Raw genomic sequence first — 25168 nt, 5'->3', positions numbered from 1 at the left:
AGCTTAGGATACTAGTGGGAAGACAATCCAAATGAAAGATACAGTCATCGGAGCTAATAATCGCTGCTATTTATCAAGTGCTTACTGTATGCCAGGCATTGTGCTAAAATGTGTTGCATTTACTCTTTGTGAGAACCCTGTAATATTGGTAGGATTATCTCTTCTTTATACACGAAAGAACTAAGACTCAGAGATTAGGCAACTTGCCCAAGTCCGGATACCCAATAAATGAACGCAAAGCTAGGATTCAGATACAATCTTTTTGACTTTGGAGTTCATGTTCTTAGTCAATATGGTATTTTTTAAAAAGCAGGTTAGATTTTTAGGAGAGGAGAGATTTGACGTTAAGAAGCAGTTAGATGATACTGAACAGAACAACTGGTTTAACTCATTGCTTATTAGACCAAAAACATTATATCTTATATAAAAAGTAATGTAAAACCACAGGAAACATCCAGATTAACTGACTTGGGAAAACTGGCTTGCATAAAACCAGCCATGTATAGCCATTGCTATAGCCCAGAGATGTGTTATGGGGCCAGATTTCTCAGAGGCTGTGGACATGGAGAGTGAGGATGAGACAAAAGACTCTAAAAAATATTAGCATTTGATTATACCTTTAAAGCTTTATTTCTTAAATAGAAAATGACCTGTGACAACTACAGCATAACATTAAGATTTATCAAAGTTGAGATGTGGGTGCATGGATGTTTATTATATTATTCTCTGTTTTTGAATAAACTTGAAATGTTTCATAAGAGAAAAACGAAAGAGCAGTTACAAAAAGTGAACTATGTTAGGTGTTGAATTTCATGTATTGCAGATTCCAACATTAATGTAAAATTCATATGTAGATATCTCTAATGTAAAGTACGGCGTTGCCCTGGTCATCAGCGATCAAAGCTACAGCAGGATATTCAGGAGGCAGTGTATTGAGAACTGGCTCTGGAGTCAGGCTGCTTAGGTTTGAGTCCTGGATTGACTGTGTAACTATGTGACTTCGGATAAGTTACTTGGTCTTCCTGAACCTGAGTTTCTTCAACTTCAAATTCTGTGAGTGTTTCATTACAGGAATAGTGTAACTATGTGACTTCGGATAAGTTACTTGGTCTTCCTGAACCTGAGTTTCTTCAACTTCAAATTCTGTGAGTGTTTCATTACAGGAATAGTTAATACCTGAAAAATGACTAGGCAGTTCCTGTCACAGGAAGAGCAGACATTCAATAAATGTTAGCTTTTTTTTTCTTATTACCAATGATTAATAACCATTAGTGGGATAGTAACTCAGCCTACAAGGGATACTGGAATGTTTAGTGAGCTGTCCTTAAACTGTTCCGTTAAGTGGAAATGCCAGAAAAGCCTGAGCAGCAGTGATGCTCAGTAGAAGGCAGGGTTGAAAAGAGGGAAAGAAGACGATCAGGATTCTTAAGAGAAGTAACGAATCATAATGTAGAAATCAAAAAGAGAGCTTTAGAAAGATGGTAGAGGTATTTGTTAGGTGTAGCAGAAATTCTAAAGATCAGATATGAGAACAGACCTTTGATTCAGGAGAAGTCCTCGGAAATTTTAGAGAGAACTCTATCCATGTCATGATAAGAATGGGAGGCAGGTCTCAGGCTCAGAAAAATAAGTAGATTAGTATGTGCAAACCGCTTGCTCAACGAATCTAGCTGTAACTTGAAGAAAATATGTCAGTATTGAAAATGCTAAGATGACCAGTGATGTATCATCTTCCTTTTACTTGCACATATATATTTTCCCAGTTTTCTATTTTGTGAATATAGTCTATTTAAAATTTTTAATTAATGAAGGAAAAATATGTCTGAGGTTGATACCTGGTTAATGAGACTAAGCAAAGATTTCTTCAAACTAATGGCAATTTAATGATTATGCAAAGATTATGCATGGAGGAGTCAATGTAAGAACAATTCCAATAATACAACACGGCCAAGACAGAATGGGTCTGATTAGCTCTTAGGTAAAGGGTTATCTCTTTCTCTAAGCTGCAAGAAAGAATAACGAACCAACTCTAGAAATAAAGGCAGAGGAGTATAAGCATTATGGTATAACATTAACTTCACCCAGCTTAACTCTGTATCAAGCTACCACTTTATATATATATATATAATCCATATCCATATATCCATATATCCATATATATATATCCATATGTCCATATATATATATATATATATATATATATATATATATATATATCCATATATCCATATATATTTTTTTTGAACTTTTATCAATACTGCTAGAGTTTTTCTTTAATTACTTACAAATTTAATTTGAATGAAATCTTAGATTTGCAGAATGTTTTACTAGTTGGGAATTTTTTCAGTTAGGATAACATACAGCTGCTTAATAGAAGCGTAAATAAACTAGAAGCTTAGTTTCCTTTCATGTAAAAAAAAAAAAAATGTCCTAAGATGGGAACCCAAGATTGAATGGTGGCTTCCCAGGCATCTGGGTTCATCATTTTTCCCCCCAGCTTTACTGAAATATAATTGACACATAACATTGTGTAAATTTAAGGTGTCTAACATGTTGATTTGTGCACTTTCTGCAAAATGATTTCCTCCATGATGTTAGCTAACACCTGTATCGTGTCCCATAAGTACCATTTCTTTTTTGTGGTGAGAACATTTAAAATCTACTCTCTTAGCAATTTCCAAGTATATAATACAGTATTATTAACTATAATCACTATGCTGTACATTAGATTCCTGGAACTATTCCTTTTATAACTGAAAGTTTGTACCCTTTGATCAACACCCCCCTTGTCTAGTTCTGGCTTTATGGTCTGTCATCCTTAACATGTGGCTTCCGTCTTCAAAGTCACTTCATGCTAACAGAATAGCCCTTCTTGATGTCAGGTCTATTTTCTAGGAATGAGGAAGAGGGACCACGTTTCTTCTCAACTGAACAAATTCCTTGAAATTCCAACTAGAAACCTCACCCACTGACTTTGACTTGCATTGATTGCCCTGGTCACCACCATCAACAAGAGAGACTGAGAAATGTATTGTTAGCAGGGCACACTACCCACAGTGCAAGGGTCTAGTACCAGTGAAGAAAGGGAGAGTGGCTTTCTGCCATGGAGTGATCAGCAGTAAACAAAACTCCATTTAGAAGAAGAGAGTCATATTTTTCAATCCATGCCAATAGGTCAAGGAGCATTATTAGTGTAGGTGAATGTTTCAAACTGATTGCTTTCCTGCCAAAATAAGCTGGATGTGGTATATGCCAATTAATTTTCATGAGATCGATTTGCAAGTGATTTTTTTCAGGTCGTTTTAGAAGCTACTCGGCACTTAATAATTTACCATATTAACTTCACATAACCTTTACATTTTGTTTCCATTTTCATTCTGTTAGTCCTGTTACTTAATATCTTTTTCTGCAGATGCGATTTATTTATGTTCTTAGTTATTACCTGCCATTCTGGGAGGTGGAGGATCTGGGAGGCGTTTTCCACTCTGACCCACAGAAACTTAAAATTTAGAGTTTCACTCCTCTAAGTAAGATTCTGCAAATGAAGGGCGATGTACTCTGTCACTAAGCAAATTCCACATTTGTAGCCAATATACTCGTACCATTTGTTTCCGTGGTGATTTGGATGAATGAGATTCCTTCCACAGATGATTGATTTGAACTGGATAATAGGCATGCAAGCCAATGAATTTTATTTTCTTCTCTTTAGATATAGAAGCCTAAAGCATTTTAACTATGATGTCTGCCAGAGTTGCTTTTTTTCGGGCCGAACAGCGAAAGGTCACAAATTACACTATCCAATGGTGGAATATTGTATACCTGTAAGTACTGCATTACTGTTTCTTGTTTTGAGGGGGTTATTTTTATTTTATTTTATTTATTTATGGGGTTTTTTTTCATTTTTATTTTTTTTATTAGCTTCAGGTGTACAAAACAATGTCATAGTTAGATATTTATCATTTATATCCCTCTCACAGTGATAACCCCCTCCCCCAGTCTACTACCCCTCTGACATCACATACAGTCATTACATTTCCACAGTCCCTATTCCTAATGCTGTACTTCGCTTCTTGTAACTATATATATACATATATATATGCACCATATATAAACATATATACCACATATATGTAAATATATACACGCTCTATATACATCATATATATGTATATATGTGTATATATATATATGTACACATATATATATACACACACACACATATATATATATAAAATTATAGTTGACATTCACTATTATTCAGCTTCAGCTTCAGGTGTACAATGCAGTGATTAGACATCTACATCTTCCCAGAGGTGGTCTCCCTAATGAGACAGGTGTCCATCGGATACCCTACAAAATCTTTATAACATTGATTACATTCCCCAAATTGACTTTCATATGGGATGTTATTTTTAATGTATTGCTCGTGTATTAACCAGTGTCTAAAATAAAATTCAATTTATTTAGACAACTTTTTTTGGGGAAAAATGACATTTAAGATTGCTTAACGATATATTCATATTTGCTTTGCTTTAAGTAAATATACGTTGAATTCATTAACACAGAATAATTATACCTTTTTAAGAAAAATTAACTAATTAAATTTTATTTACAACTGTGTTTTGATTTTAGACATCTTTCTTGGCAGCAAACTCTTTTAAGAACTCATGCTGTCTTATATTGAAAATTATACTGTGTACTGAGAAATCATGTTTCTTTTAGACATATTTAAAAAGATTTCCTAAGTACTTATTTACATTACCATAAATGTAGAAAATGGAGAAATTTAAAAAATCCTAAATAAGCTACCTTCCAATACTTTTCCATGTCTCTGATTTTAAGATTTTATTTTTATGTTTATGTAATTTTGATCCTGCTTTTTTCAATGACCATGTTGTATAGTAAGTGTTCCCCCATGTTGTCACACAGTATAATTTTTCCTTGTTACAGAATATTTAATTAAGTGAATGATTCTAATTTGTCTAGCCAGCCCCCTAAATTTGGACACTTAGCTTATTTTGAATTTTCTAATATTATAAACAATACTCAAATGTCTTTGTGAAGAAATCTCTTTCCATATACTACATAAATTACATTTCCATAGAATAAAGTACTACAAGTGGATAATCTGGGTCAATGAATATGAGTATTTTCATGGCCAAAATACTTCATGTCATTTTCCAAAAGAGGCTTATACCACTTTACATTATTAACACATTTTGGTAATGTCCTAATTTTACTATAGCCTCACTAACATTGGATACTGATTCTTGTTGTTCTTTTGATGTAAAGCTATTTTTTCTGAAGTTATCTTCATTTTCTCTCAATGGCTATTTTTTAGTCTCCTTCCAAAGAGTGAACCAAAATTTATTCATAGAGCTATACATTTTCTTTGGTTTAGGGAACTGAGTTACTTTTTGGATCAAAAATTGACAGAAAGGCAGAAAAATGTATAAAATATACATATATATATATATCTCACTTACATTCTGAGGTATCTTCTCAAATAAATAGGTACCCTGTATGTGGAGAGGAAACCTCTAGACAATGTTGCAGAACTATAAATGAAATACCCATAGTACATAATAATTTCAACTGGGGAAAAAAAATTCCCTAAGAAAAATTTTGGAGCACCATTTATTACTATGATTAACATATTTATTCACTCAACAAATAAATATTGAATACTTACCATGTGTCATACTTTTCTCAGCTCTGATAATTCATTAGTGTAGTATCAAAATAGCTAAGATTGCTCACTGTCCTGCTACTTTCTATTTAGGTAGAGGGAATATGTGTCAATGAGCAAGGAAACAAATGAGATTACAGATTATCGTAAGTGCCTTTAAAGAAATAAATGGATAAAGAGAAAGAAGTTTAGAGGAGACACTTTTAGATTAAAAAAATCAAGTCTGAGATGTTAACAGTTCAGATTGAAGGATGAGAAAGAATCGGCTGTATAGAGAACTAGTGGAAGGATATTTCAGAAAAAGAGACAGCACACAAGATGGTCTGGAGGTAGGAAAAAGGTTGGCATGAAAGGAGAAAGTAGAGCATATTCTATAAGGGAGTGCGGTAGGTAGGACTGGTTATATACTTTGAAGTGTCCAGAGCAAAATGAAATGTTAAAAAAATTATTACAACTTTCAGGATGACAACAGCAGGGCATTAAGCCAAGCTCAGGGCATTTCTAAGCACAGACCCATGCAACTGACCAAGTCAGCTGGCCCTAGGGTGGGAAAGAGATGGGAATGGAGAGTGGTAGGAGATGGGATTAAAGAGAAAAGCAGGTATCAGATGATACAGAACCCTGTGGGTCATTGTAAGGAATTTGGATTGGGGAGAAATGTAGTATTGATATTTACGTAATTATAGCTAGAAATTTCAGAAACTGTATAGTTAATATCAAAATGGGAAAAATCATAGAGTGAATATGTTAGAGATGTATAGAAATGACTACATATTTAACTATGTATAAAGTAAGCAAAGATGTATAAAATTACTGTTTTTTTTGGTCTTAAACCATTTTTTTCTAAACTAGGCCCCTTTATTTTTTTCCTTTTTTTATGTTTTTCAATGACAGTTGACATTCAATGTTATATTAGTTTCACGTGTATGCATAGTGGTTAGACATTTATGTAAGTTACAAAGTGATGCCTGATAAGTCTAATACTCACCTGACACCATATATAGTTACTACATATTATTGACCATATTCCCTAAGCTGTACTTTACATCCCTGTGACTATTTTGTAAATGCCAATTTGTACTCTTTAATCCCTTCACTCTTTTCACCCAGCACCCCCATCTGGCAACCCCATTCCATCTGGCAATCATCAGTTTGTTCTCTATATCTATGAGTATATGGAAGCAACCCAAGTGTTCATCAATAGATGATTGGATAAAGAAGATGTGGTATATTTATATGTATATATGTATATGTATATATGTATATATATACATATAATGAAATACATAACTCAACCATAGAAAAAACTGAAATCTTGCCATTTGTGCAACATGAATGGACCTAGAGGATATTATGCTAAGTGAAATGTCAGACAGAGAAAGATAAATACCAAATGATTTCATTTATATGTGGAATCTAAAAAACAAGATAAATGATCCAACAACCATTTTTAAATTAAATGTGTAAATTACCTAAAACACTTCTTGTTACATAATCTTCCCAAAGTCACTGTTATCATGTCTAAGATTACAGTTTACCCTGCACTGTACAGGTCAGCTTCTCTCTGCAGACATGCTTTGAGAGGTCCTTTGCCCCTTTCTGAAAGTTTTGTGGTGATCTTAATCAGCATCCTACTCATAAATTATCTCTAGTGACAAGTTATTTTCTGTATTTGACCCCACAACTTTTGATAAAATGACTAGCCTTTGAATGGCACAGTCTTGAATATAATATTAATGAATTGCTTGATTTAACTGCTTTCCAAAATTTCTCCTTTCTTTTAAGTGAACTTTATTTATGGTGTATCCATCTTTTACCCAACATTCCCTTAAACTCATTTGATATCTTCCTTAGAAAATGAACACAAGTATACAATTTTCAATGCAGTGACAAACACCACGGGAGTATTAAATGGATCAGACCTTTTCAGATGGATCTTTATGTTTGTATTTCTCATAGTTCATCTCCATTTATAATTAGGAAAATGCTGTAGTCATTATTCTTGACTTGATTTCTTTCTCCTTCAAGTTCCTTTTTTAGCTGAATTTCAATGTTTCTATGTTAAAGTCTTTCAGAAACTTAGAAGTCTTATCTTAAATCCTCAAAGCTCCAGAAATATTTCTTAGAACGTATCAGTTTATTATCTATGACAATATTTGTCTTTAGATGTAGGAAGATTAATGATGTATGAAGTATCTATTATAATTTATGAAGGTATTTTATGAAATTGATGATAAAACACTTACATATAGAAATGAAGTGGAATTTTTCTCTAAAAAATGGTTTTTTTAAAATTCTTATTTTCCCTGATCATTCTCTAATCCAAATTTGTACTTTTAAGAATTCTTTCATTAATCTAAATAAGAGTTTATCTAAAACAGACATGGCATTATATTTAGTGCCTATCACCATTCTCCCTCTATTCATTCAAATCCCGCCTTTTCACAAAAACAGCTCAACTCTTACTTTGTATGTGAAATCTTCCCAAACTCCTGTGGTTTCTGCTCACCAAAATATATTATTTGGTGATTTCTACTTATAGCCTCTACTTCACCAGTTAATATTTGATTCTGTTATCTTCTATTGTTTTTTGTGTGGTGTCTTTGTCTACTCAATTGTCTTTTTAACTTCTTGAAGACTCTTTTCTTACTAGGCTTGGTTAATTCTGATCCATAAAAGCTAAATGATGGATCAGAACGTCATGTCTGACGTTATAAACACTAATTATAGAATATTAAAGCCTGAAAGGATCTAAGAGATCATCTAACTCATTCTCATTTTAAAGAAAACACTAAGTCTTAGAGAAGGCAAATGATTCGTTCAAAGTTAGTGGCATGGATTTCGTGATTTAACTCCATTAGGGAAATATATACCCAATTTAGCACATAAGCACATGTTTTCTGTATGTTAGAATGTTATATTCATGGGGAACCCCATTATATACCAGGTATGTTGCTGAGGACTAGAGATAGAGAGAAATTATAATGAAGGAGAGAAGATCTCTATGTGGAGAAATTCAACAAAACTGCAAACATTTTTTTAAATGACTAAGCTTAAGTATCAAAAGTTTTTCTTATTACCTCAGCACTACATGTTTGAATTTGGAGATTATCATTTATTTTTAAGTTAGGTACATTTTATATTATTTTCATTTAATTTCACAATGAAAATTACCCTCACTGGAGCTTTTTAGACAACCATCACTATTTCTGTTGCAAATAACCAGCATTTTATTCAATTTAGAAGCATTTTTGTGTATTAGTACATGTAATAATCCTTTAAATTAGAGAGAGGGGATGATGTACTTCACATATGATTGATTTATAAGAGTTTTTGCAATTGCTGATAGTGAGAGAGAGCTGGAGAGTGTTAAATATGAAGGAGAATGGAAAACGTTTTGAGTTTTTCCTGGGGGCAGGTATGAGTCACCAAGAAATGAGTAAATTGATTGCTACATTGCCACAAGAGTGCAGTTGAGGTTAATTGGCAAAGATTTGCAGTCTGTGACTCCATGACTGCTGAGCCACTTTGGAATTAAAAGATGGAAGGTACAGTTAAAGGCTAAGGGAGTAAAGGATTCAAAGGTGTTAATGGTACTGGGATGGATTTGTGCTAGCCCCATGCTGAAGAAGTCTCAAAGAGTATTGAGGGGCTAGACATCAAGATCATGGGGGCAAGAATGGATTGATTTATATTTTAAAAAGTAGGGGCAAAGGTCAGAAAGTTCAAGTCAGTGAAAGATTTTTTCCAAGTTAGAGACTTGGGACTGAAAGATGTTTTGATTTACGTTGGGGCCTGAGGTACGACCATATCCCAGTATGTGGTCGAAGTGGGACTTGAAAGGTTAAAGAGATGAGAAGGCCTTTCGAAGATCACCAGTCTGTCTCCAGAAGTGACAGTTAGTAGCTACATCTGGCCAAGTCCAGTCAAAGGGGAGTGGACAGGCCCATTGATTTTAGTTGGTGTTCAGGCTGAGACAAAGAGAAAAATAATGTACACTTCTCTTTTTCTTGGCATTTGTGAGGGAGAGATTATACAGGCCACAATGGAGGTGATTGTAGGGAACAGAGTGCTACCATGGGAGCATTAGGACTCACTGAAGGAGAAAGATTGAAATTTCAGTTATGAACAAGATCTAGGGGAATGTGTTCATAAGTAGAAGAACAGAGTCCATGATAATGAAGAAAGAAAGGTAAACAGACAGAATCTATGTGCATCTGGTGAAGGGTAGTGGCCCAATCCATGTAGAGGATAAAGGAGAAATGGGGAAAGACAATAGGAAAAGACTTCCCCATTGGTCAATATACATATCAGGAACTAAAGGGTTAGGCAGCATAGGAAGGATGTTAGCTCAATGAGAAGGGAAGGGATATTTGCAAATTGTATTGTCAGAAAGGTCAGCAACATCAGCTACCCCCAGCACGCAAATTGTTGGGGTGGGATCATTGCAAAATTTGCTGCTTACACACTTGTTCTGGACAGGACTAGCTTGTACTGATAGTTTTACTGAGATTTTGGTGGGTAGAGGGGACGACAGGAAAAATATTCCTAGATGGGAAACAGCTTATTAAGTTAATAAGATCTCAAACAGATTTGTCTTGCATTTTAAAAGCAAATGCATGTGACTTTCAGAGCAACAAGTTCCAGCATATTCTTGTCCATATTGATTAATAGGTGGAGAAATAAACCAAATAGTTTCAGTATTTGTAGAAACTTTAGAAAAATCAGTTTTCTAGTGAAAAAATATAGAAAACGTTTTCTTTTTAAAGTTTAAGTGAAATCACGTTCCTTTATTATTTTTTTTTAACTATACGTTGCTGGTAAGAATCAAAAAGAACAAAGGGAAAAATAAGAAATAGTTGTTTAGTCCACTCCTCTCCACCCCTGTTGGCATCAGTGTATCTGTAGGACTATAAAAATCAAATATAAGAAAATGCTGATTCTTTCTTTGAAAAGCTCTATATTGGGAGGCGGGTGGGAGATGAGGGTAAGGGGGATCAAATATATGATGATGGAAGGAGAACTGACTCTGGGTGGTGAACACACAATGGGATTTATAGATGATGTAATACAGAATTGTACACCTGAAATCTATGTAATTTTACTAACAATTGTCACCCCAATAAACTTAAAAAAAAAAAGAAAGAAAAAGAAAAGCTTTATATTGAGTCAGTATAGTTTGTGTTTGGCAGTCTTGATTCTTCAAATGAGACCTGAGATGTTTGCCAATATGCAGCAAGCACAATATCATTGAGATTTCTCTGACCTCAGCATCCCAGAGTGGTGTTTCGGTTCAGGCCCACCTTACATTGTTTCCCGTTAAGCTGAGTTCATTTAGAGTGTGTCATTAGCTCTTAAGGTGAGGGTTGTACCAAATTCATTTTACTTTAATGATTTATTGCTCTGCTTATTCTTGATGCCTTGGTGATTCTGTTAATTAGTGCTAATCCTTTAGTTTCATATTTTTCCCTTAGAACTTGAAAAGGCTCCCAGCTTGTCTGAATGATTTCATCTTGTCCATGCAATTTAACATGTCTGAATTTCAACTTGTTACAATTCAATCAAAACTGAGAAGTTGGTTTGCAACTTTTAAAAACTATTGGAATTGTCTTTAAAATAAATCATATATGATAGTGAAATGTATTCCTTAGTAGTATGCATTTGGGACTATTAACTTCTATACTTAAGAAGTACATTTTGCTACTGCGTATGCTGTTCAATAAGGATTTTTGCATTTATGCCTGATCCAACTGATAATGTTTAATAATTCTATTCATATGCCAAATGACTGTGTTGTTTCTTATGTAACTTTGATTTTCCTCTTTGTCTTCTTTTCCTCTGTCTATAACTTATTTATATTTGCAGTCAACAGTTAAAAATCTAATGTTAGAAGTAATTGTTAAGGAATTAGATAATATTGCCATCCCAAGTTATGAACTGACCAAAGAAATTTGGGGGAGATTTAAAATCAATATGGTTTTGTTTCTGTATTTCCAGTTCTTTTTGGTGTTTTACGTAAGTTGCTAAGTAATTAGACATTGGGTGTTTTGGCCTTTAGGGTATTTGACATCATTGTAATACCCCCACGTTATGTTTTGCTTTATGATCTTTGGTGTTAATAAGAGTTTTCTGAGCTGAAGTGGTAAAGCAATTTATTTAGGACCTATTCGGCTATAATGCTATGAGGATTAACATTTCTGAATTCTAGATTTTTTTTCTTTTTTGCACCTTAGCCTTGTTGCACCTTGTGATTCACATTAATGAGAAGAAAAAGACTTGTAGTCATCTATCAATATTTTTGAAGTTCAATAATGCCTAGAAATCAGCAATTATGATAATACACAGTTTGAAATATGAACATGGATGTAGACTAATATACATGCCTTTATATAGAGATATAGACACAAGCAAAAGGTAGATTAACTAAATTTTGCTCTATATGATCTTTACATCTGTTCTCAATCAAGGAAGTAAATGGAGGAAAATTTAAAATACTCCCAACCTCAGTTGGCAAAGTAGAACTCAAGAGTGAAAAATCATCTGATGCTAGCTTACACAGGAGTTTTTAGGGTTCTGTTAGGGAGTTAAATGGATGGACTGACCTCAAGGTAGATTTTGTAATTTAGCAACACTTTTTAAATATTGTATTCATTCATTTGTATTAGGGGGTGGGGAGCAAGTCGAGAACTAATTACTTCTTCTTATCCAAATATGGTTTCATTATTATCTCACTCTTAACAGCAGCATAGAGGAGGGAAGTATAATTTTGAGTATTTACATGCCTGTTTGTCTTTGTAGGTTTAGTTCTAAAATATTTTTCCCAATGACTCACCTTCATTTGTTTTCCAAAAGTGACAATTTGAAGGACAGTCCTCATTTGGATAAGTGAGTTCTTATGTGCTTGTTAAAAATCAATCCAGAAGGATTTGGGAAAGATGGCGGTAGCAGTGGCTTGGATTTTTTCAATCTCTTTTGCCTTTGCCATTTTCTTCCCATTTGTAAAGTAGTTACATAAAAAAAGACAGAGAAACTACCGTGTTTCCCCGAAAATAAGACCTAGCCAGACAATCAGCTCTAATGCGTCTTTTGGAGCAAAAATTAAGACCCAGTATTATATTATACTATACTATACTATACTATACTATACTATACTATACTATACTACATTATGCTATATTATATTATACCTGGTCTTATAGTAAAATAAGACCGGGTCTTATATTAATTTTTGCTCCAAAAGATGCATTAAAGGTGATTGTCCGACTAAGTCTTATTTTCGGGGAAACACGGTAGATAGCAAAACCAACCACCTGGACAATGTTTATAACAGAACTAGGTAACAAGATATCCTCAAAATAAATCTGGGTGAAAACAAGCCATTTCCAGGCACAAAACCTGCAAGATATCTATAAGAGGTAAGAAAGTAAAGCAAAGGTTCCTGAGAACTGGAGAACCCAAGATAGGCCATAGGTATTCAGTGAAAGCTCACAGAGTCGGTTTGGAAACACAGCTTAGAACCTGGGAGGAGCCCAGATGAGAAGGCTTGAAGGTGCTGGAGGCCCTGAGCCTCTGGGGCTCTTAGACCTGAACCACCAGGCCTCCTTCTAGGAGAGAGCCTCACACTGGATAAACTGCTAGGAATGGAACCACACCGAGCAGGTTAGAGCAATAGAGATGAAAGAAAGAAATGGTCTAGTCCAAAGTAGGGGAGGGGAACAGGGCCAGGGAATCCCCAAACTCAAGTGCCCTATTTTTGAATACCTCACAAAAGCAAAAGAAGAGGGAGCTCTGTGAATTTAAGAAAAGTTTTCCTGAACTCCACTTCATTTTAAAAGTTTGGGAAAATTAATAAAAAAAAAAAAATTGAGCAACAGAAAGTATCAAGATCAAGTCTCACATAAGACAATTATAAAAGAAAGATATAAGAATAAAATAATATCACTACAAATAAAGCATGCCAGAAACATGTGCTCATTGAAGAGGTCCGAACTATAACCAACTATTTTTTTTATTAAAATCTTTTAAATTTTTTTTTATTTTTAAATTACAGTTGACATTCAATGTGATGTTAGTTTCAGGTGTATAGCATGGTGGTTAGACATTTATATAACTTACGAAGTGATCCCATTGATAAGTCTAGTACCCACCTGGCACCATACACAGTTTTTACAATATTATTGACTATATTTTCTATGCTGAACTTTACGTCTCTGTGTCTATTTACCATTGGCAGTACAAACTGCCAATTTGTACTGTGAAGAAGAAGAAACTCAGTGTAAGAACAAACACTAAAAATGAAAATTCAACAACTCTCCTCCCCCAAGAAAACAGAAATGAAAAAGTGAAATTATGTTCTAAAAGAGTCAATCACATGCCTGAGAACATGGACTCAGAATGATCGTATTCGATGGCATATTCTAGTAAAATCACTGGACTGTAAAGTAAAAGAAAAAATCCTTTGGTCATTTAAACAAAAGAAAAAACATTACTTCAGAAGGAAAGAAAATTAAATAATCATCAGACTTTTCAACAGCAATGCTTTATACCCAAAGAAAATGGAGGAGCATATTTAAGAAACTCAAAGCAAAAAATACGTGAGCCAAAGATTTTATATCCAGAAAAACCAACCTTCTTGTGTCTAGTAAAGGACACAGGAAAACTGACATCACTATGAAAGAATTGGGGCTAACTGGAAGAGGCTCCTGCTGGTCTAAAATGGAACAAACTGAGCTTCAGTAATGATACTAATTTCAATAAATCAAAACTTATCAAATATGTTAAAACTCTATGAATTCATAATGATATTTAAAAATAAAAATAAATGTTGGTCATCTTTGGACGACGATAGGAAACTAATGTGTTAGTGGGAAAATTGGTCCATAAAAGGGACAAATTAAACATGTCATCCTATCTTTCCTGAATGAACTCTACTGCTGAGTGAATAAACAGTAGGTGAGGGGGGGTGTCTTTATAAAATTATTTCAGCTAGTCAGTGTAAATGAATGATAGAATTAGAATGTCACCAGTGGAAACCCCATTAGTGAATGTAGCATGGAAGCTGCTATCATCACGTAAGAGAGAGCATCAGACATGGTGGGCCTCCTGCAGTCCTACCAGACACCATTGATAGTCTAGCCATAAGATCAAACTCAAATCTGCTGAATTCTCTGGATCCAGCTGCCAATTTGCAGGATATCCAAAGCACTGAGAAACATGCTGCATGTGCAATCAGCAAAATACAGACTCTGGGAAAGTCTACAGGTTAAATTTCCTTAATTTCCCAACAGATAAATTGTAAGGAAAGGACACCTATGGAAGAGAAACCTATAGATTAAAAGTGACTTAAAATATATCAGACTTTTTAAATGCATCAGGCTGAACTATGGTATCTAAGGATAGGCGTTGGAGTGATAAAATGATTTTTAGAACACAAAAAAATTATCCTTACTTATAAAACTGAGGATAATGTTATGGAGAGTGGGGAGGGGTTATGACTGTGGAAGGGGCTTCTGCAACGTCTGGCAAAGTTTAATTTCCTAAGTGAGGGTATTCACCTTGGAATGATTCATTAAGCCGAGCATTTGTTGTACCTAGTTATATATGTCTGTGTTTTATTTTACAATAAAAAGGATTTTAAAAGATCAGTCCAGTTACAAACATTTTAAGAGTGTTTGTCTCTGGGTGGTCAAAAAGCTGGCAATTTTAATTTTTCCCTTTTTTTCTCCAGATAATGAGGTATATCTAGTTGTAGATTGGAGATTTCAATATAAATTTTGTAAAAAATCAGCCACAGGTATCTAACAGTACTTAATATAAAAGGAAGGGAAAATCCAGAATGTAATGATAGGTATTTTAGTCAATGGCTGTGTGTTTTTTCTCTTATAAAACTTATTAAAACTTATTAAAACTTATTAAAACTCTTATAAAACTTATTAAAACTGTTTCATTTTTCTGCGAGAAGTGACATAGTGCTGGTGTGGTAAAAAAGACCCAAGTTTGCAAGAGCAGCTTTCTCCTTATTGACCTTGTAGGTCTGGGTCTCTGAGAGCCTTAGTTTCCTTACGGGTCATAAAAGTAATGATAATCTCTCTGTCCTTGATGGTAAAAGGAGATGGAAGGAAAGCTATTTATAAGGTGCAGAGTTCTATGCCAATATGTTACCCTCATTTCCTCTGATGAGATCTACAAAATCTTTTGTTCTTTCTTTTCTTACTGCAATAGATGAAAACCTAATCTTTCAAGAATGCATAGATAATTTAAAATGTTGGATAATTTGTGTATTAATGAGTGATCCTTTCAATTTCATCTTCATATCATGATATAGTTATTTGCTTGAAAAAGAATAAGAACAAAGTAGTACACCCAGTGTGAGGAAAGCGTTGAGTTAGATTATATTCATTATGATAGGTGGGTGGTCCTTTTTTTCATTTTTTATCAAACCATTGTTCTAGCACATTAAGCAGAGAAATATTAGTTACCGTCATTGGATAGCACATTTGACCAAATATGTATAAATATCTTTTAATTTTTTTGGTGAAAAAATAGGCTTAATTCATTTTCTTGACTCTATCCCAACTAAAGAATTACATTCTACTAACCTGAATATACTACCTGTTCCCATGTAATGAATTATTGTTCACTTTTTCTTTTAATATTGCCTATAGTTTATGGCATTAGTGAATTTAGTGCCTTTATAGTACAACTGTTGGTGGTCGTTTTTTCCCCTCAATATAAAAATTGATTAGGAAATAAAAATGTGCCATTTCTGTATGAGTATATGCTTTTTTCAAATATTAAATTTGAGCATTATTAGAAACTATTTCAACTGCTGCTATATAACTTTTAAGGAGGCAGGTAGGTTTTGTTTGTTGGTTAGATGGTTGGTTGGTTTTGCTTTGTTCTTCTGTGTATTTAATGCATTTAGCTAAAGAATATATGATGTGGAATAGGATTTGCACTTTTGAATGACGTGTCATTTTCTTTGCCCAAAGCGAGAGTTCATGTCGAAACCCAAATATAGATAAGCTAGAAGAACATTATGCTAAATGAAAGAAACCAGTCACAAAAGACCAGATATTGTAGGATTCTATTTATAAGAAATATCCAGAATAGGAAAATCCATAGACACAGAAAGTAGATTAGTGGTTGCCAGGGGCTGCAGGGAGGGGACCGTGTGGGAGGGGGAATGACTGTTAATGTACAGGCTTTCTTTTAGGGTGATGAAGTGTTCCGGAATTAGATGGTGTGATATTTGCACAACTCTGTGAATATACGAAAAACCACTGTATTGTACACTGCCCTGGCTGAGGCACATTGGTTAAGTATCCCGGCACACCCACCCCTCTCAGAGCTGCCTGAGTTGAAAACCTGGATATGGCTTGAAAAACCATAAGCGAGGGCCTAAGCGATGAAACCTTTCTGTTGCCAGATGGAGAAGGCCTAAGTAAAAGTTGGGGCCCATTACTTCATTATCTCCCTGTATATTAACAATGTGTTAAGAGCAGACATAGAAATAAATTGGGTCATAAATGCTTGTCCTTGCATAGGGGCCTTTTTTTTTTTCATTTCCATTATGGAAAGCTTCTTCCCATTTTTTTTTTTCCTTTATCAAAACATTCCAGGTGAACAGATCTATAAACTTAATGATCTACAGTTGTGATACTGATTGTAAAAGACCCAAATGTCCTTTACAGTAGGTGATATCCCCTGGCTTTATTCTCTGTCCCAGGCATTCCTTCTCTAAACATTTCCTTCTTTACACCCAACTATATTCTGCTCATTTCACCTATTCCGCCTACTTAAATCTTAACACCCCCAAACTGCTGTCTCTCATAGCAATCCTTTTTCCTCTACAGGGTGCTTTGGATTGCTTTTCTTTTCATTAATACTTGTTTTCTACACTTCTCCTTTACATTTGGGGAGATCTGCATCCATAAAACTAGTAGTTAATGTGTATTAATACTTTATTATCAGTGATACTCATATAAAGATTTGACATTGTGTGTGTAATGGCAAGACCTAGTGATAACATGGGCTGTCCTTACTATGCTTTTTAATAAAGTGAAAATTGATGAACTTTAGATTATTGAAAGCTTGGGCTGTTCATGTTTTCTCTCTGCTCTGTATGCCTAGAGAATCAAAAGTTCCATTATTATTTGCTAGAAGCAGAAATATTTAGGTGGAATGGGAGCAGATAGAAAGGAATACAACTACGGAAGTGTTGACTCAGAATTTAGTTATTTAAAAAAATAACTATGTTTTGTAAGTTTTTGTTTGCGAAACATTTTTGTATGAATCCTGGGCATGATTGTCATTAAGGAAAAGATATGTAGACTAGGGAGGATGCAAGGAAAGAAGGGCAGGCAGCAGGTAAGCCAATGTATTTAGTTTGTTATTAACTCAGTAACTCAGTTTGTTATTATGGAAAAGTTCCCTGGTTTTGTTTTATAAAGAAATTGTAGTGAGGTCTTCCTAGTTGTAGATTCGACAGCCAACAAGGAGTCAGATGATCAGTTTTTAATTCGGTTCTGTGCAAATAATGTAAATATTTTAAACACATCTTCAGAAAAACTGAAGTTGACATCGGTATAACATACTGCCGATAAAAATTAGAGTTGACAATAGAACGTAGAAAACTGGGATGAGGTGGATGGGCATTGGGGTAGATTTCAACCCACCTCTAAAATCTATTGTACCCATTAGCAGTCACACCCCCTCCACCCTCGTCTTCCCCCCTCAGCCCCTGGCAACCACTGGTCTACTTTCAGTTCCTGTGGATTTGCCTATTCTGGGCATTTCTTAGAAATGGAATTATACAATTTGTGGTCTTTTGTGACTGGCTTCTTTATCACTTAATAATAAATGATGATTAAAACTAATCATTTTGAAATACTAAGGAAACAGTAACATTTCACATCACCATTAAAACTTCAGTCCATGTCAAAATTATATTTTTGTATGGTTGGAAAAGGACAAAGAAACTGACAGTGTTCCTTACAATATAGAATACCAATGTGGCACTGCGCTTTCTCGCTCATTTACATTCTCTTTTTCTATACTACAGTACATGCCAGCTTGCATGACATCAGTATAGGCTGTATAGCTCGCACTCATTTCTTCACCTTAGTCAAAACCATATACTATCCAGAATACTTTGTCATCACTAAATGTTTAATAACAAATTGCAACCCAATAACATTGCCAAAACTAACTTTACTTTTTGGCCCAAATTTTAAAATATTGGGTCAATGAGCTAGTTATGGTTTATTTTCAAAAGGAAATAAAAAATTCTGTACTAATTGCTCTGTATATTTAATGACGAGTCCCGACTGCCATGTATTTTTCATGACATTGTGTGTTATTCCAAAAATACATAAAGCTACTGAAACTGTTGTCGTTTTATTGCATCAATTTACATCTGCTCTAGTTTATTGTAGATAGTTACCTTCTTCCATTTTAATGAGAGAGCTGTAATTTTTTCAACCTTATAGACAACATCTGGGGAAGATGTCCGAGACTTCACAAAGGTACTGAAGAATAAGTTTAGATCGAAGAAATACTTTGCAAAGCATCCTCGGCTTGGCTACCTGCCTGTTCAGACAGTTCTGGAAGGTGACAACTTAGAGACGTAAGTTTAATTTTAATATTAAAATTTCTATGGACTGTTATATCTCATACAGTCTTTTATTATGTTAGTGAAACAAGAGCAATTGCCTGATACCAAAAAGACTTTGTGTTTGCTTTTGACACAGATCAAATTAACTTTGCACAAATTCCTAAACTTTAAAAAGACACATTAGTGTGTCACCTGTTGCATTGGTCATCTCTTTTCCTCTTAAAAATACTTAAAGCAAATGGTGGTATTATAATATATACTCTGTCATTTTATTTATTTTCCATTTCCCCCATTTGGGGGATGTTTTACCATTTCTTATAGTATGTTTCACACTTATTTTAAGTAATTTTAATATAAATTTATTAATATTACTTAGTTTCTTGCTTCAGATATCTCCCTATGCTAAAAATCTCATCAAAATTTCATATTACATTTCTAATTTCTTTTTTCTTGAACATGAAGAGAATAAAAAATGAGATAACTTTATGAAATAGACAAAATTTCTTTAAATGATATAATTTGAGTTTACAAACCTACATGAAACACTTTCAAGGTAGCCAAATTACGATGGGATTTTAAAGCAAAGGAAAATAACAATTTAGAGGCTGAAATGAAAAAACAAAGATTTTTGAAAATGAGGCTGAACAAAAAATACAAAAAGTAATTTTTAATTACTAAAGTATTGCTTATCAAGATCCAAATAGATACGCTATTAAATCTTTGAATCAATTTTTAAAATATGAACATCAATATGCTTGCCAAAGTAATTTTTGTGTGTGCTTGAATCTTGGGGAAAATGAACTTTTATTGCATACCATCACCAGAGTGCCTAGTCGTAAGAATAATGAAGCTCTACCTACAGAAAGATGCCCTCTCACATAACTATAGAAGACAAGCTCAGAAATGTGAAATGTGGAGTTTTCTAAGTTAGACAGTAGAGAAAAATTGTAGAAAGAAGTATAAAAAGTATGTCAAGTACAATTTTTGTGAAGTCAAACTTTCTTTAACCTTCAAATCTCATAGAGATGTAATCAAAGGGCAGTTATAGTCTAGTGTGTTATATCACTTCATGCCTCAAAGATGTCAAAAGTGGAAGGATGGACTATTTGGCCTGAATGTTTTTCCTAGATAAAGCTCTGTAGACAAGGGACTTCACTATGTTTATGTGCCAATGAATTTTTTCTTTTTATTTGTGGAACTGCTCAGAAGTAGAAGAAAGACTACAGCCAAAGTATATTGGATGTGTTATCTCTCTGTATGTAATGTTATGGGTGTGCATACAGAAAGCAATATAACACAGCTGTATATGTAGATAGGTCCAAAAATACCACACACACGTTTAAAGCATGTGAAAAAAATTCAAATTTTTTTAATACATTTGCTTGGTATCAAACTGTGTACAATTAAGTTATATGTCTCCTAGTCATTTTTCCACAGTACATTTTAGAACGAATTTTACTGAAGCAATTGCAGTTTAAAGAGAGCTATTCAATTACTTAAATCTGCAGGAAAGGTAGATTTTTGGTGCTCACTTTGTTCCGTAAATATGTTCTTGTCCTTTTCTTCATCGGTTGTATGATAATGCATTCTTATTTGTTTAAGTATCTAATATATAGTTTAATTGTGCTACACACCTCATGATAAAGGCAAAATTTGACTAATCTTGGTATCAGATCTAATTAACTTTTGGAGTAGCTGCATGAAGCATAGAATTATCACATGATGCTTTTATTTATAGGGAATTTGATAGGTTTGAACTAGTGATGTTTTGATAAACTTTAGGCATTTTGTGTCTCAAATATCTATTGCCTTCCTATGAATTGTGCTAATAGATCTTTAATACTCTTTAAGCATTTTTGATAATTTGCCTTTTAGTGTCAAAATAATCATTGACATCAACTGTTGTATGCTGACTGACTCAGTTAAAGTAAAAAAGAACAAAAAAGCGTGCCAAATAATTTTATGTCATGATTTTTGGCTGTAATTCTGAAAATGTTTCATTTCGTCTAATATTAATTTACCAGCATTTTCAGTGAGGAAAATAAGAGAAAGAAAGGAGGAAGGATAACATGAAATCAGAAGTCACAAGATGCATTTTGAAAAAGATTTATAAGCTACTAGATAGAATGGACAGATCGTCTTCTTTTTTCAGTCCTACAGTGTGTTCTTGGACTTGGTCTAGTTCATTTTTGTGCTGAGCCCTTGCTGGTACAGGGCCACTGAATCTTCTGGCGTAACAATTTATGTGAGTGGGTAGCAAAAAAGTTTAATGTCGTTTATTCTCCTATTTGTGGGAGGAGAACATTGGAGAAAAACCAGCGAAGTGGTAAATGTGTTGAAGTTATTTATGAAGCTTATTAGAATTTTCTTTTCCTTTTTTTTCTTTTATCCCTGCAAAATTTAATGTCTTATCCCCTATCCAGTAATTATACTTGCATGCATGGGGGGGATTTACAGAAAAAAATGAGTTATTACTAAAAGGAGGTAACCAAACGCATGCCTAGGTTTATTCAATTAATTTTATAACTTTGCAAGGTTTCTCACACAAAAAACAATCCAAGTAAATGAGTTGAACTTGATGAAAGAGTTACCATTGCAAATAAACCTGAGAATCAAGCTAAAATAGTACTAAAAGTAGTTTGAGAATTGTTAGCTATTATTATTGGCTAAAAAGGTATGTGGGTTTTTCTAAAGATTAAAGAATCAAGGGAGACACCTTTCCCTGATGTTGGCTAAGGTGGAAATAGACAATTTGCATGTTTTTTTAAGTTCTTACTGTAGGAAGAACCACCTCGTAGTAAGTGTAATTATGGTTTTGGGAGCACTAGACTGGGAGGAAGTGACAGCTAAACTGAGACCTGAAAGATTAATAGGGCCAAACATTCAATGTTTGGTGTGGGGGAGGAGGAAAGGAAGAGTTTCAGGGCAAAGGAATCATTTTCAAAGACGTGAAGCCTAGATGATTTTGGAAACTGAGATGGGAAGCTGGGAATAGTGGCAAGAAAGGGAGAGAGAAGCAACCAGATAATGAAGGGCCTTAGAAGCCATACCAAGGTGTTTGCAGTTTATCCTGAGAGCAGTGGGGAGACATTGCATTGAAGGTTTCTAAGTTAGAGCACATTGGGACCCCCACTTACCCTGCTCTGGGACGAATGGATTTAAGAAGGCAAAAGACTGCAAGTATAAGAAGCAGTCTGTTCAGAACCTAAAGCACTAAAAATGTCACAGCTTTCCAAAGCAACTCTGGGTTATATTTCATATAATCTTAAGTATATTTAGTAAAGTCGGATTCCTTGCATATTAGTATGTGATATACCATCAGCCCCCATTCTGGAAAGCAGGGATAAGCTGCATTATTGTGTTTCCCGAAAATAAGACCAAGTGGGACCATCAGCTCTAATGCGTCTTTTGGAGTAAAAATTGATATAAGACCCAGTCTTATTTTAATATAAGACTGGGTCTTTAACATAATATATAATATAATATAATATAATATAATACAATATAATACAATATAATACAATATAATACAATATAATATAATATATAATATATAATGTAATATAATAATTAATATAATATTGGGTCTTATATTAATTATTGCTCCAAAAGACACATTAGAGCTGATGGTCCGGCTAGGTCTTATTTTCGGGGAAACACACAGATTGATCTCATTTTAACCCCTTTTAATCATAGATTCTACTATACAGTGACGCATTGCCTTGTTTCTTCCTTCCAGAGTTTAATGAGAAAGCTTATCAATCTAAGGATTTTTTTCTTTTTTTGCCCTACAAATCAAAATACTTTGTAGTCATTGAAGCCTTAAGTTTAGTTTTTTTCATCTTTATTTCTTTTCTTAGAAATTTTCTCAATATATAAAAAACTTTCTTTTGAGAAACTTTTCAGTTCAGCTTTATGCGTCTGCCATTTTTATCTTAGTTCAATGAATCACTTTTGTGCTAACTGAATGAACTTCACAAGAACCAGTCAAGCAGTTTTGCAAAGCTTTCCAAGTTCAATTAAGATTTAAAAAAAGATTAAAAATTAAAAACCACGTGTTTTTCTTGTGTTTAAACTTCACGACAAATGTTATGATACACTGAATTTTAGAAATGATCTCTCAAGCAGTTACAATTTTTTGGAACGTGTATAGCAAATCATTCACCTGACATTTAACATCCATATTTCAGAGTTAATGAAAAGTACTGATGTAAAAAGACAATTGAACAATACTTCATTGTTTTATTGTTGTTATATCTATTGTATACATGGATAATTAAGTCTATTAACAAAATAGATATTCTGATAAACATACACTGGATAAATACCTGTTTTTGAAAGTGGGTCGAGCAAGACTTAAATTTTCCATCCCAATAAAATGACCTTCCATCTGTTTTTAGTCTTTGCTATTCAGACATCAAGTTGTGCCTCCCAGTGGGAGATAATGAGATCATTAACTTTTTCATATGTATGTACGTATGTATGTATGTATGTATAATAGAAATAGGAGAATCAGGTACAACTAAAATAATTTAAACTTTCTTCTTTGTTTCAGTCAGGAGATTTTTGTAGGAGACTTTATTTAATTAAATAGGGAACTAATTTTCTTTATACGTTGAAATTTCCACATTGATCAGTAACCCTTTCCCCCCCCCCCAAAAAAAAAAGGTTAGGTTTGAGCCAGCTTTTTATTAGGATCAGTTGTTTTGGAAAGATTTTCCATGGAGACTTGGAGCTTTCTAGGCAGTGCTGTAATGTTGGAGGGTACCCCCAGGGCCAGGAGTAATACTGAAGGATCAAGCTCCAGAATGACGCCCTGATTCAAACAGAACTCATTTCCTTTATGTTTCATAGACTGAACTTGTGAATAAAATTTTGTTTGAAGAAAGTGTGTCATGATCTAGAAAGTTGCTTTCAGTTTTATTGATAATGTGGAATTTTTGGTCGAGTGTAGGGGAGATACGTAGGTTGCGTCTTTTTTCAGTGTATCTGTGAGGTTCAGATACTTATTGTACTCCTAGATTTGAAGGTTTTACATTTAAAATTGGATAAAGAATCAATTTTATTGCGACTTTGCTATCAATACATAATATAGTCTTTGGTATTTAACTTTACCCTTCTGACCAAGTTGCTTCTCCAGGAAAAACAAAAATATGATTGCATCTCCCCTTAGTATATTATGGAATATTATCTTTAAAATTTTTCCATAATTTTGAGCTATGTTGGAACATTCTGTTTCTTTTCACTAAAACTATTTAAGGATGTGCTTGCTATCCTGTAAGAAATATCCTATAATATGTGTGAAAAGACCCCTGCAGGCACTTGAATATCGGCCTCTTCTCTAGAATAAACAGTGATTTCTGTTACTTTTGATTTCCCCATGGTGGAGCTCAGGGCAACCTAATGTAGCAGAAGAAGATGATTGAGAATGTTCCTCCACCCTCAGCCCCCACTGCTTTTGTCTTGACTTGCTCTAAAGTGTTTGTTCTGTGACTTTTGTTTCCCTCTCCCCTCTCTGCAGTCCTATCACACTCATCAGTATGTGGCCAGAGCACTATGAGTGAGTATGTACAGCTCCCTGTGCACAGGAGGATGTTCTGATCAGTTTTATGAGCATGGGGGTGATTACTAAACTCTCATTCTAAAACAATAGTTCTGCGTCCCGGGTAACAATCCTAGTGGTGTCTTTGCATGGCAAATTCATTATTTAACTAAGCTAACATTTCTAAATGGAATGTCTATCAATATGTGGGTATAAAACTGTTTATTTGCTTTTTCCTTTATAGCCCTTCACAGTCTCCTCAGCTATTCCATGATGATACCCATTCAAGAATAGAACAGTATGCCACACGGTAAGAAACTTG

General features: G+C 34.1%; 1 protein-coding gene across 4 annotated transcripts in view; it reads left to right on the top strand.

Annotated features, from left to right (window-relative positions):
* The window catches only part of UTRN (utrophin), a 461045-nt gene that overhangs the window by 411949 nt on the left and 23928 nt on the right, over positions 1-25168 (top strand). For all 4 annotated transcript variants that reach the window (XM_081037226.1, XM_081037224.1, XM_081037225.1 and 1 more), the window contains 4 exons: positions 3710-3821; positions 19180-19316; positions 24826-24864; positions 25091-25156. In XM_081037226.1, coding sequence (XP_080893352.1) covers positions 3710-3821; positions 19180-19316; positions 24826-24864; positions 25091-25156 — 354 coding nt within the window. The remainder of the gene's footprint in view (positions 1-3709; positions 3822-19179; positions 19317-24825; positions 24865-25090; positions 25157-25168) is intronic.

The sequence above is a fragment of the Rhinolophus hipposideros genome, assembly GCF_964194185.1.
Source record: "Rhinolophus hipposideros genome assembly, chromosome: 3".
NCBI classification, from domain to species: Eukaryota; Metazoa; Chordata; class Mammalia; order Chiroptera; family Rhinolophidae; genus Rhinolophus; species Rhinolophus hipposideros.
This window is presented reverse-complemented; position numbering and strand designations above follow the sequence as displayed.